Source organism: Uranotaenia lowii, chromosome 3, assembly GCF_029784155.1.
Source record: "Uranotaenia lowii strain MFRU-FL chromosome 3, ASM2978415v1, whole genome shotgun sequence".
In the NCBI taxonomy this organism is placed as follows: Eukaryota; Metazoa; Arthropoda; class Insecta; order Diptera; family Culicidae; genus Uranotaenia; species Uranotaenia lowii.
In genome coordinates, this window is record NC_073693.1 from 48,921,269 (window position 1) to 48,935,528 (window position 14,260).

Here is a 14,260-nt window from a genome sequence, read left to right on the forward strand (position 1 = left end):
TACAGTATTCAAATTAAAATCCATGAAAGCGGACCGAGAGAATAAACAAAAAATCGCAAGGCTTCAGATGATCACAGGCTTTTCTAAGTCTGTTAATCAGATTGTGGGGTTTAGTTTATGACTCACCCCTTTGGAGAGTACAACGATAGAACGTCAGAAATGTGGAGAGTATAGAGAGAACATTGTAAGTGGAGAAAAGGAAAAATAAACACGTTATAATTTTCGCTCGTGAAGTCCGATTTCTTTTTTACGCAAATTCGTCTATCTCGTTTCCGATCGCTTCCGTCTCCCACATTGGTGACCCCGACGTGATCCCGCGGTCATTCGGAAACTGTTACGCGTTAGTTTGTCAAAGACCGGTCGTTTTTTCTCGCTCGACGTTTCTCGGTTACTCTAACCTCACTTCGAAATGGCGACGAACGCGACTCCCGCTGCTGCTGCTGCGGTTTCAGTCAAACTACCGGAATTCTGGAAGAATGATCCAGAGATGTGGTTTGCGCAAGCAGAGGCGCAGTTTGTCCTTGCTAATGTCACAAAGGATGAGACAATATTTTACCACATTGTGGCGAAAGTGGACCAAACCGTTATTTGTCACATCTCTGACCTGGTATCGAATCCCCCGCAACAGGACAAGTACACAGCTGCTAAAGAGAGGTTGATTGCTCGTTTCGCTCTTTCTCCTGAAGCCCGGCTGGAACGGCTACTCGGTTCCTTCGACCTCGGCGACATGCGTCCCACACATCTTTTGGCCAAGATGCAGGAACTAGCCACCGGCCTCAATGTAAATGACAATCTCCTGAAAATGTTGTTCCTGCAGCGCATGCCATCGCATGTTCGACCGGTTCTCGCGATTAGTGATGGCACGCTCTCAAAACTGGCGGAGATGGGCGACAAAATGGTCGAATCACCTCAATCGGCTGCGGTAACCTCTCCACCAGGGGTCAATACACAAGTGGAGCAGTTGAAGGAGCAGCTGGAAGTCCTTAGTGCTGAATTTCGACGTCTCAAGCACGGATCTCCGAATCGTTTAGGCCGTCCTCGTAGTCGATCAACATCACGCTCTGGGAGAGCAAGCGATATTTGTTGGTACCACCGGAAGTACGGCCAGCAGGCTCAGCGCTGCAAAGAACCGTGCAACTACTCTTCAAAAAACTAATTTTCAACTCACCTGAGTCGGCTGAGGTGGGTGAAGTTTTTTCAAGCCGGCGTCTCAAAATAATCGACAAAACCAGCGGTCAACGTTTCCTCATCGACACCGGGTCCGACGTGTCAATCGTTCCTGCTTCGAAACAAGAGAAACTTTCCGAACCGATTCCCTTCTTACTTCATGCGGCAAATGGTTCGAAAATAAAAACTTTTTCAACGAAATTTCTCACGACCGACTTGGGACTGAGGAGACGATTTACCTGGAATTTTTTGGTGTCAGATGTAAGTCATGCGATCATTGGAGCAGACTTTTTGGCCCATTTTGGGCTCCTCGTTGACCTGAAGAATAAAACTCTTATCGACGTCAAGACCAACTTGCGGTCCTCTGGTAACGTGATGACAGCAGACATTCATACCATCACAACGGTAAGCCTAAATCATCCTTTCCACGAGCTTCTTAAGGAATATCGGGAAATAACCCTTCCCTCAACATTACGTGCGAAAATCGAGCATGACGTCACCCATCATATCGTCACCAAAGGTCCTCCAGTAGCATCGAAAGTGAGGCGGATGCATCCAGAAAAGCTCAAAGCTGCCAAGGCAGAATTTGCTCTCATGACCGAGCTTGGCATTTGTCGACCATCAAGCAGCTGTTGGGCCAGTCCACTGCATTGTGTTTCCAAGAAAAACGGTCAGTGGCGATTTGTTGGAGACTACCGTCGACTAAATCAAGTGACCGTTCCTGATCGTTACCCCGTGCCTCATGTACATGATCTGCTTCAGTCGTTCCAAGGTAAGAATATTTTCACTACCTTAGACTTAGAAAGGGCCTATCATCAAATTCCGGTGGAGGAAACTGATATTCCAAAAACGGCTGTAATTACACCTTTTGGTCTCTACGAATTCAAAAGAATGCAGTTTGGCTTGTGTAATGCAAGTCAAACTTTCCAAAGGTTTATGAACAAAATATTCAGCGATCTTGAATTTGTGGTGGTTTTCATCGACGATATTTGCATTGCGTTCCAAAATCGAAATGAACACAAATAGCATGTTCGAATAGTTTTTGACCGATTGAAGAAATGGGGATAAGTCATTAACGTCGCAAAAAGCACATTTGCTCAAACAAAAGTAGAATTTCTGGGTTACCAATTAAGTAGCGATGGCATAAAACCGCTGCCATGTAGAGTTCATGCTATTACGAATTATGAACGTCCGTCAACAGTTAAGGAGCTTCGTAGATTTTTGGCATTAATCAATGTTTATAAGCGTTTCATTCCCAAGGCAGTAGATAAGCAATTAGATTTGCGTAGGTTGATACCCGGAAACAAAAAGAATGACGGCAGAAAAATTCAGTGGGATGAATCATCCGAAGCAGCTTTCAACCGCTGTAAACAGTCGCTGGTGGAATCTGCTCTTCTGCATTATCCAGATTCAACAAAGGAATTAGCACTGATGATTGACGCATCAAACGTTGCAGCAGGGGCAGTGTTGCAGCAACGTTCGGGTTCATCGTGGCAACCTCTCGGCTTCTATTCAGAAAAGTTTTCGGATTCGAAGAAAAACTATTCAACATTTGGTCGAGAACTTACAGCAATGAAGATGGCTGTTAAGTATTTTCGGTACTTTTTGGAAGGACGCAAGTTTTCGATCTTCACGGATCACAAACCGCTCACGTATGCCCTGAACTCGAATTCTACCAGCAGGCTACCACACGAGGACAGATATCTGCGTTATATATCAATGTTCACTACAGACATCCGTCACATCAGTGGCCAGATAAACACAGTAGCTGACGCTCTGTCGAGAGTTGAATCGCTTGCTGTTATCGACCTTTCTGCACTTGCTGAGGATCAAATCAACGACAAGGAACTTGAAACTTTGATAGCGTCGTCCTCGTTAAAGATGGAAAAAATATCCATTCCTAATGTTTCTAACCCAATTTACTGTGATGTTTCTTTTAAAAACCGCTTCCGTCCTTTCGTTGCAGAGAAGCATCGCATGGCGATAATGCAGCACTTTCATGGACTTGCCCACACTGGAGCAAAAGCAACCCGAAGACTGATTGGCGATAGATTCGTATGGGCGTCCATGAATCGAGACATTAACCGGTACGTTCGAGCGTGCGTAGATTGCCAGCTTTCCAAAACTAGTCGCCATACCGTCGCACCTCTGGGAACATTCGATCCTCCGAAAGCCAGATTTCGCCACATCCACATCGATTTGGTAGGACCACTTCCTCCTTCAAACGATAAACGATATGTGCTGACCATCATAGATCGTTTAACACGGTGGCCAGAAGCTACACCCCTAGTTGATATGACAGCTCCAACCGTGGCCAAGGCGTTAACATCCAGTTGGATTTCGAGGTTTGGTACTCCTGAGACAATAACATCTGATCAAGGTCGCCAGTTCGAGTCCGACTTGTTTCGAGAGTTAGCTTTCATCCTGGGATCCCATCACATACGCACGACTGCGTATCATCCTCAGGCTAACGGCATGGTAGAGCGCTTCCATCGCACCTTTAAAGCTGCTTTGATGTGTAAGAAAGGAGTAAAGTGGAGTGAAAACTTGCCGTTTGTCATGCTGGAAGATCTCAAGTGTTCCTCCGCGGAACTCGTCTATGGTCAACCTTTACGTCTTCCTGGTGAATTTTTTTATCCTCCTGTAGTTGATGTCGATCGATCGGAGTTTTCAAAACAGCTGCACCAGTACTTTTCTAATATGCGTGCACCGACTACTAACCATCATTCGAAGCCTGCGGTTTTCATGCATAGTGGCCTGAATACGTGCACCTACGTGTTCGTTCGTGTCGATGGAGCTCGGCGTTCTTTACAGCAACCGTATGATGGACCGTACCAGGTGGTGAACCGTAACGACAAACATTTTGACATCATGGTTTCTGGAAAAAAGCGTACAATCTCTGTGGATAGAATTAAGCCTGCATTTACATGTAATCAAAATATTGTACAACATCCAGTTGAAAAAAATCCTACAGTAGTTACCTGATCCGGACGTAGAGTCCGATTTTTGGTGTAACTGGGGGGGCGCCTGTGGGGTTTAGTTTATGACTCACCCCTTTGGAGAGTACAACGATAGAACGTCAGAAATGTGGAGAGTATAGAGAGAACATTGTAAGTGGAGAAAAGGAAAAATAAACACGTTATAATTTTCGCTCGTGAAGTCCGATTTCTTTTTTACGCAAATTCGTCTATCTCGTTTCCGATCGCTTCCGTCTCCCACAAGATCATATTTTTTTCGTTGTAAGCAAATATAATGTTTTATGAAGAATATGACTTTTTTCATTATTTAATTATTTAATTTAAAGACTGGGAGAAAGATTTCAGATTACTTATCGAGATGACTAAACATCAAAGTCTCCGACAAAAATTCTGGATTCTTGACAAAATTAATATTTGTAATTCTGTGATTTCACCAATAAATTTTATCACGATTATTTGTGATACTATTTTTAGAAATTTAAAAAAAAATCATGCCTTACATCGATAAATTTAGTTTTTTTACATGAAAATAGGCAATCGACATTAACATAGTCATAAGATTTTCAAGGATATCCTTTAAAAAGCCTGTCCCAGTGGCATCTGAATTAAATTCATGAAAATCCATAAAATTTGTAAAAATATTCTAGGATCAAGAATGTAAACTGTAACTTTGACGAAGTTTGCTCCAAAATCTATAAAATTATATTTTTTATATGATTTTAATAACTTTTCTGAACATGCAGCAATGCAACGATAAGATCAACTTTATATTTAAAAACAGTTTTTTACACCGTTTGTAGAAAAGAAATTTGGTCTTCGAGGACAAAATTTGAATTGTGAAAAAACTTTTCGAAAATGAACACAGAAAAAGGATTCTTAGTCTACAAATTTTGATAACGATTCAACGTCGAACGCTGAGAAAACAATGATTTCATAAAATTATATTTTTCTCACTTAATGCTTTCGTTGTGATAAAGCTCCTAACTTAGAATAATTTTGCATTATTCATACTCATACTAATGCTTACAAAGTGAGCATTCCAGATTTCCTGGTTTAATAAATTTTATTCCCGAGAAAAATAACGATTTAAAATGGATTTTAAATGTTTTCTTCATTTTCTTCCCTATTTTAAATCTTTCAATTTTTTTTTTCTTAAAGTGATAATTTCTTTTATTTTTTTATTTTGACAAATCAAAGAAAAAGTGAATCTATTCCCCGCAAAAGTCGTTACACTTTTTTAAATGAGTAGAAAATACTTCCTAATCATAAAAAAATAATTTATTCGCTGCAAAGCCAAGAAATATTTTCTTCAGTCAATAAATAAGAGAAAATGATGTATTATTTATTGTAGGACAAATAATGAAAATTAAGTTCTTAATTAGGCTGTGCTTGTTCTATTCATTTTTTTTTTTTTGAGAATTTGAAATGAGCTTTGATGGATGCTGACTAGACTGCCTCAAATTTGTATGGGAAATTTAAAACCTGTGAAATGTCATACGCTGCAGGCTTAAATTGATCCTGGGCCTAGTACAAGATCTCATGCCAAATTTGGGCCAGATCGGACCACGGGAAGGGGTCGCTCAACGAGCCTGAAGTTTGTATGGGATTTTGAGACATTTTGTTCGAGACGAACATGAAAAACCAGTTTTTCGTCAATAACTTTTGTCTTCTTCCACCGATTTCTTACAAAAACAGGTTTTCTTAAAACCTAAATTATGACAAATATTTCATCCGAAGGTTTCATTTCAATTAAAGTTAAGATAAAAAAGTTATTAAGCTTCAAAAATTGACTTACTTTTTTAAGGGTGATATTCATCACTGTTTTAATGAGGCGACTAAATGTCCGACCAGGACACTCAATGTGAAATGAATGCCGTTTCGTCAAATAATGACCGATTTTAACCATTGTTGTTGCGCTCGATTGCAATTTTTAATATTTTTCTAATATTTGAGTTTGGATATTATTCACTTGATAGTTCGGAAAGAAGTAAGGGCGTAAAAATGCTTGTCAATTTAAAAGAAAAATTGCATAACCACAAGAGCTTAGGAACATGGGCCCTTATTCTGCGCCTCGAGTGACGTGACGATAGTAGAGTCACCCAAGTCACTCTATTCCAGCAGTCGGTTTAGGTGAGGAACGTCACTTCGGATGAACTTTGTGAGTTCTTACCCTATTCTCGTAGTCACCGTGGGTGAGAATCGTCGCATTCGGGTGACGATTTTAGGTGACAATTGTCGGTACCTTTTCAGGTGGTGACGAGATAGAAATTTAATCGAGAATTTATGTAAATCACAATGTAAGGCTCTAAATGGTTAATTATACTAATGAATGATAGTTTTGGAAATAAAATTAAGCAAATTTATTAGCAAATATGATTTTTAAATATATTGGCCCTTATTCTGCGCCGCGCGTGACGTGATGATTGTCACCTCACCTCGGAGTCACCGTGAGATTTGTCACCTTATTCCCGTAGTCGGTATGGGCAAAGTGACAGAGGTTCATTCTAGGTGAGTGGCCGAATGAACACATCTGTCAAAATGGTAGAATTTAGCTGGTGCTGTTTTGATTTTGCTTTCGCTTCGGATTTTCCGAATTAGTTTTTCGTGTAACGGTTAAGAATTTCGGTTCGAAAATGGCCATCATCGGATTGTACGGTCACAGTAAGCTACTTGAGGATTATAAACGGACAATTTGTGGGACGTAAGTAAAAATTTCGCTCATCAAAGCTTGGTTCGGATCTGGGTATTATTGCCAAAAAAACAAAATCAGATGCCGACGGCTCCGAATGGTGCCGGTTTATACATTTTCCCCAACCAAGGTTACCATCGTGGCAAGCCGGAAATTATCGATCCGAACCATCAGTTGGTTGTGGCGTACTGAATCTTTACTAATGGATTTTATTGTTTTATTTTTTAGATTTGGAAAAGTGTTTGCAATCTTAGAACTGAACAAGAACTTACAACATGACTTCGCCATCTTCCATACCACGAAAGTCGTGGTATTCCGTCGAAAAAGCCTCCAGCCGATTTGTTATTATAGAACTCGATCGAAGCCTGTGTTACCTTCACTTACCTAAACATCCACATACCGACCGACCAAACCAAACCTTCCGATAATTGCTAATATTTGCTAACTAATTGCTAATTTGGACTAATTACTAATATTTTATTTTCAAAGTGTTCGTGTTTTCACATTTTGCAAAAAATTTCAATAAATAGAAAAAATTATACATATTCAAAACTATCATTCTTATCATTTAATTAACTATTTAGAGCCTTTCATTCCCATGTACATAAATTTTCTGTTAAATTTCTTTTTCGTCACCACCTGAAAAGGTACCGACAATCCTCATCGATTGCCGAATTAGTTAAGCGAATCTAGATTTGTTCGTGAAAATTGTTTTTAAAATGGTCATACTTTAATGTTGTTGAAGTTTTAGATGCAAATTATTCCCTGTTTCATAAATTTTTCATTGAATTTCTATCTCGTCGCCACCTGAAAAGGTACCGACAATTGTCACCTAAAATCGTCACCCGAATGCGACGATTCTCACCCACGGTGACTACGAGAATAGGGTAAGAACTCACAAAGTTCATCCGAAGTGACGTTCCTCACCTAAACAGACTGCTGGAATAGAGTGACTTGGGTGACTCTACTATCGTCACGTCACTCGAGGCGCAGAATAAGGGCCATTGAAACTTTTTCATTGCTATCTCAAATATGTAATTTGGATTGGAATACTGAATGGAAAGTATGATCTTCTAATGAAATCCAAAATTCAGATTTAATTGAAGTTTGTTTTTCGAACCGTCAAAACGATGAAATAACGAAAACTTTGGAATTCAAATATTATAATACTTTTAATTTTATTTTCACTTTTTAATAATATGCTATGCAAAGAAACCGGATTTAGGTTTATGTAACAGAAATTTGTCGTTTGAATCTGATGCTGCTGCTGCTATTTCGTTGGTTTCGATAAATGCTCGGCATTCCATAATCTCCTATCTGGCAGGCGATAACAACTTCCGGCATGCCACGGGGGTAACTTCAGTTGAGGAAAATATATATACCGGCAGCATTCGCCATTACTGAAAACGAAAAAAAAAACTTAACTTCTCTTGGATGATCGAACAGTTTCAGGTACAAAACACAAATTATTTTACATACCTGATAAACCTTTGGAAATGTTTAACAAACACCGCCTTTTTGTGCGCTGGGTTTTTGGAGCAGCAGCCGTCGGCATCTGATTTTTTTTTTCCCGGCAATATGACCCAGATCCGAACTTAGCTTTGATGAACGAAATTTGCACTTACGTCGCACAAATCGTCCGTTTTTCTTCCTCAAGCAGCTTGCTGTAACCGTACCATCCGATGATGGCCATTTTCGAACCGAAATTCTAACCCGAAATCCTAAAAACTTACTTCGGAAAATCCGAAGCGAGAGCAAAATCCAAACAACACCAGCAAAATTCTACCATTTTGACAGATGTGTTCATTCGGTCACTCACCTAGAGTGAACCTCTGTCACTTTACCCACAACGACTCCGGGAATAAGGTGACAAATCTCACGGTGACTCGAGGTGAGGTGACAATCGTCACCTCATGCGCGGCGCAGAATAAGGGCCATGACTGGACGATTTGTGATGACAATAAAAAGATTCACCCTCATTTCCTATCAAAAGAAAGCTACAGCTAAAATAATAAAAACATGAGAAAAATGTAAAAGGACCTCTTTTCGAAAAATTATCATTTTATTGGCATCATAAAGCCTTGGTCCATGAGTTTTTCGATCTAAAAAAATTGTTGGCGGTTGAGTTGCCCAAAGGTGGAGATATGTACAATAGACTGCCCCAAATTTGTATGGGAAATTCAAAACCTGTGAAATGTTATGCGCTGCAGGCTAAAATTGATTCTAGTCCTAGTACAAGATCTGATGCCAAATTTGGGCCACATCGGATCACGGGAAGGGGTTGCTCAACGAGCTTGAAGTTTGTATGGGATTTCGAGACATTTGGCTCGGAAGAAACATGAAAAACCTGTTTTCATCAATAACTTTGGTTCTCGTTGGCCGATTTCTTTAAAAAACGGTTTTTCTTAAAGGATTGTATTCATCACTGTCAATGAGTCGGGGGCGGTCGAACATATTGACGCCTCATTAACATTAATGAATACCACCGAAAAAAAGTTAGCCCATTTTTGAAGCCTAACAACTTTTTTATCTTAACTCTTATCGAAATGCAGTCCTCGGGTGAAATATTTATCATATTTTAGTCTTTTGGAAAAATTGTTTTTGAAAGAAATCGGCAGACGGGAACCAAAGTTATTGAAGAAAACTGTTTTTTTTATTAGCATCACAAATCGTCCAGTCATGTTCCTAAGCCCCTGTGGTTATGCAATTTTTCTTTTAAATTGTCAAGCATTTTTCCGCCCTTACTTCTTTCCGAACTATCAAGTGAATATCATCCAAACTCAAATATTAGAAAAACATCAAAAATTTCAATCGAGCGCAACATCAATGGTTAAAATCGGTCATTATTTGACGAAACGACATGTAGTTCACATTGAGTGTTCTGGTCGGACATTTAGTCGCCTCATTAAAACAGTGATGAATATCACCCTTAAAAAAGTTAGCCAATTTTTGAAGCTTAATAACTTTTTTATCTTAACTTTAATTGAAATAAAACCTTCGGATAAAATATTTGTCATAATTTAGGTTTTAAGAAAACTTGTTTTTGAAAGAAATCGGTCGAAGGAGACAAAAGTTATTGACGAAAAACTGATTTTTCATGTTCGTCTCGAACAAAATGTCTCAAAATACCATACAAACTTCAGGCTCGTTGAGCGACCCCTTCCCGTGGTCCGATCTGGCCCAAATTTGGCATGAGATCTTGTACTAGACCCAGGATCAATTTTAGCCTGCAGCGTATAACTTTTTCAAAAGTCGGGTCATTTGGGGCAGTCATTGCTGACATATTTCGATTAAAAAAAATCATTTTTGTTGGAAAATTAAGCAAAATGTCGTCTTTTGCACTTTCTGACAGCGTGTAATTTCAAGGTTGTATGCTCCAAAAGGTTAGAACGATACATGTACCCGTAGATGTAGGTACTAGAAAGATTTTCTAAGGACGGGAAAAAATGTGGTATTTTGAAAGTTAAAGGAGACTTAATCCTTTATTCAGGGTGTCCTAAGCCTTGGAATTTTGAGGAAAAAAAATAAAAATCGAAAAATCTCTTAAAAATAGATAGAATTTGTAACTGTTTTCTTCTAGAACTCAGAAACTACTACATCGATTGATGTGAAATTTGGAATAAAGTAGTTTTTCGAATAAATAATTGTCCAGTGAATTTTAGATCTCCTCCCATCTAAGAGAGGGAGCACTCTTATACATAATAACAGGAAAATATGATAAAATTAAATTTTATTCAATTTGAGTTGTGAAAATGTATACATTTCATTTTAGGACAATTTATAGTACACAAAAGCCCCTTCTATCAAAGAAGGGCGGTCCCTATTCAATATAGAGAAAACATGAAACAAAATTTGCCAGAAAACACCCAGGGAAATTTTAATCGAGAAATAAATCAAGAATAGGGGAGATGAGGGCATAACGAGCACCCAGGGCATAATAAGCACGCCTTTTTTCTACATAAGTACGTATTTTCTTAAACAAATTTTCATAAGGACTTGTTTCGTACTACCTATAGTATTAATTTTTCACCAAAAAAGAAATATCCTTTTCATTTTTACAGAAATCTCATATATAAAAATGGAGGCGTTTTCTTTGTAACAACATCACGTATGAATGGTCAGTCGGAATGAAGTGAAATTTGGTATCCGAGGGTTTTTTGGGTCAGAGATGTTGTGTATAATAGTTACAAGAATCTCATTTTTTTTGGAAGGGGGGCTCCTATTCAAAATCAATTAGAAACGGTACAAAACTCGAACAACTTGAAGACGATTTTCATGGAAACTGATTCACGAGCACAAAGAAGTTAAAGAACTGTAAACATTTTCCAACGATTTATTAAGTAACGGGTAAAACGAAGTTTACCGGGTCAGCTAGTATTAAATAATAACCAGCTAGGTTCTCAAGTGACGAAAATATTATAATTTTGGAGCAACACCAAATAAGCTTTTATGACCTTTGAATCATATCGATCTGAAATGTACGCACTGCAACATGATCTTCACATTGTTTCTCAATTTTCAACATCATTAATTTTTTTATTTTTCACTTTAATCTATTTTAAAACGCGTTTTACTTTAATTTGTTCACTGGAGGCGAACAGAGCACTATTAATGAAGGCAACATGAGCGTTTTCTGCCGTATAATCTAGCAGTGAATTCAACTCGATGAAGTCAACGGAATAATAGAGCTACAGCTTGACTCGTCGATTTGGCCTATTGGTAATTGGTATTGGTGTCGGAGAGGTAATCAGTAGACTCGGGTTCGATTCCTGTTCAGACCTAGATTATTTTTTTATTGCATTGTTTGATGAATCTACGCCTCACCATTTAGTGCAATCATGATCATGAATGATAAATGAAAAAAAAAAATCACCTCGACCAGGAATCGAACCTGAGCCTACTGATTACCTCTCCGACATCCAACCAATAGGCCAAATTGTCAAGTTAAGCTGTAGCTCTATTATTCAGTTGACTTCATCGAGTCGAATTCACTGCTAGATTCCCCGGAAGAAAACGCTCATCTTGCCTTCATTAATGGTGCTCATACTGCCTCGGGGGGTTTCTCATTATGCCTCTACAGTGACTGGTTTTCAGCTTTCGGCAAAAAATTTTAAAATGTATTTTCAAATGTTTTTATCTACTTTTTCAAGTTTCATCCAATTAGGCAATGGACTATTTGATTGTCTGAACACGAAACAATGATGTAATTCACATATTACAGCTGTTCTCTATGGTTAAATAAGCGTTTTTCTTAAGTTGGCCATTATGCCCCCATCTCCCCTATGTAATTTCAAAAATTTCAATAACTCAATCAGTACAACAAAAAAGACTGCTACAAGAGGTCTAAATCGTACAACTGAAAACATTTTAAAGAAGACAATTAGTTAAAATAGTAAAATTACAATAAGTTCGTAAGGTTAAGTTCAAATTGCTTAGAACTTTCCAATCCGAAATAGTTTACTGGGAATTGAAAAAAATAGAAAGCACACATCTTGTAAAGTATTATACTTTATGTAGAATTTTGAATCCTATTTTCAGAATTAATTTTCGAAAATTCTTGACGAAAACAAAAACGCGTCCGTCACTCAAAAGTCATGGCTGACTCCTCTTTTCTGATGAATTGTAGTTATATTCAATAAGCTAACGACTGGTCATAGTACATGGAAAATAACAGGCAGGCCATTGCGCTTAACCTCCCTTTAAAGCTCCGTGTATGTACACAGCATACTTTCATATTAACAAAAATAAATATGAAAAAATGGGTGGTTTTATATAGAATGGCAATCGAGATTATTATTTTCTCCACCGATAGTCATTTAATTGTTTTGCAAAGGGCTTCAGATTTCTGATTGATTCTTCAGACTCATCGGGAACTGAACCATAATAATGAGCATTCAAAAGTAGTTTTCATCGCCGTCCCTCTTTGTTGAAAGCAAGCAGTGTGATATTTTCTTCTGTCAATGTTTAAAATTTGATAAATGATCTATTTAATAAAGTTCATATTTCTGTGATGAAAAGTCAATTTGTTAAAATTTTTATTCAAATTGCACAGGAAAAAGGTCACACGAGGCAACAATATCACCGAATTTTTATTTTGAATCGACAGAAAGCCCATTTCATATTACTTTTATTTGTGTCGAAAACCCAAATCTTGTCTGTTACATCATTTTCTCATAATTTTAGTGCTTGACAAGCAGAAAAAATGTGATTTCCTGATAAATTTCATACATTTCCCAGTTTTTTCCATAACTATTTTTCGGGGCCTCTTAAATACCAACACTTTTAAAGAGAGCGGAATAGCCTACCTTTTATATTTCAAAGTACTATGACGACTGGTGAAGAAATTTTGTAAATAAGATTAATACGTTCTTCACACGGAGATGTAGTCAAAGTCAGTTTTCGCATGGACAAAATAAACTCCATCTGAACGAAAGGTTTTATGATTTGTTTATTCGTTCAAGGGCACGATTAAATCCGTTTAGATGTTAGCAATTTTGCTTTAAAAAAACCTTCCTGACGGTTTTTATTTTGAAGTTAACGAATATCTGTGGAAAATTCCTTTTTCAACATCTAATCGGATTTAATCGTGCCCTGAAAAGAATAAACAAATAATAAAACCCTTAGTTTCGACGGAGTTGCAGGGAATTGAATCCTTTTGGACATACAAGAAGCCAGAACAATTTCCTATAATTAAAATTAATAAAATTTCTAAACCAGTCGTTAGTGTTTTGAAAATACAAAATTCATCAGAATATTTTGAATTGATATTCCTTTATGTGAAAAAAGATAGGGGAGATAATAGGGGGGGGGAGGGGAGGGGGGCATAATGGACACCTTAAGGAAAACGCTTATTTAACCATAGAGAACAGCTATAATATGTGAATTACATTATTGTTTCGTGTTCAGACACTCAAATAGTCTAATGCCTAATTGGATGAAACTTGAAACAGTAGATAAAAACTTTCAAAAATGCATTTTAAAATTTTTTGACGAAAGCTGAAAACCAGTCACTGTAGGGGCATAATGTATAAGCACCATTTTTCGTTTTCTGCCGGGGAATCTAGTAGCGAATTCGACTCGATGAAGTCAACTGAATAATAGAGCTACAGGTTAACTTGTTTCATTTAACGATTTGTTTCTGGTGTTTTGTTTAACGGATGATGCTACTAGTCATGAAATGCAACAATCAAAATAATCGATCATGAATGGTAAATGAAAAAAAAAATCTCTTCGAACAGTCAGTTGTAAACTAGGCAAGCTGACGCTCTATTATTCAGTCGCAGGGTTGGTAAATTTCGCCCGTCACGCTTGACCCGACTAGTTTTTTTTTTCATCAAACGACCGGCACCTTACTCAATTGACGGAGCCTCACTACTCGCATGACGGATAAAGCACGACAACAATCAACATTTCTCCGTCATGCGAC

At 38.0% G+C, this 14,260-nt stretch overlaps 1 protein-coding gene across 1 annotated transcript; it reads left to right on the plus strand.

Moving 5' to 3' along the window:
- The first annotated feature begins 409 nt into the window (after positions 1-409).
- Positions 410-1,156, plus strand: LOC129752159 (uncharacterized). The gene has a single exon (XM_055747950.1). The coding sequence runs from the start codon at positions 410-412 to the stop codon at positions 1,154-1,156; it is 747 nt and encodes a 248-aa protein (XP_055603925.1).
- The last annotated feature ends 13,104 nt before the right edge of the window (positions 1,157-14,260 follow it).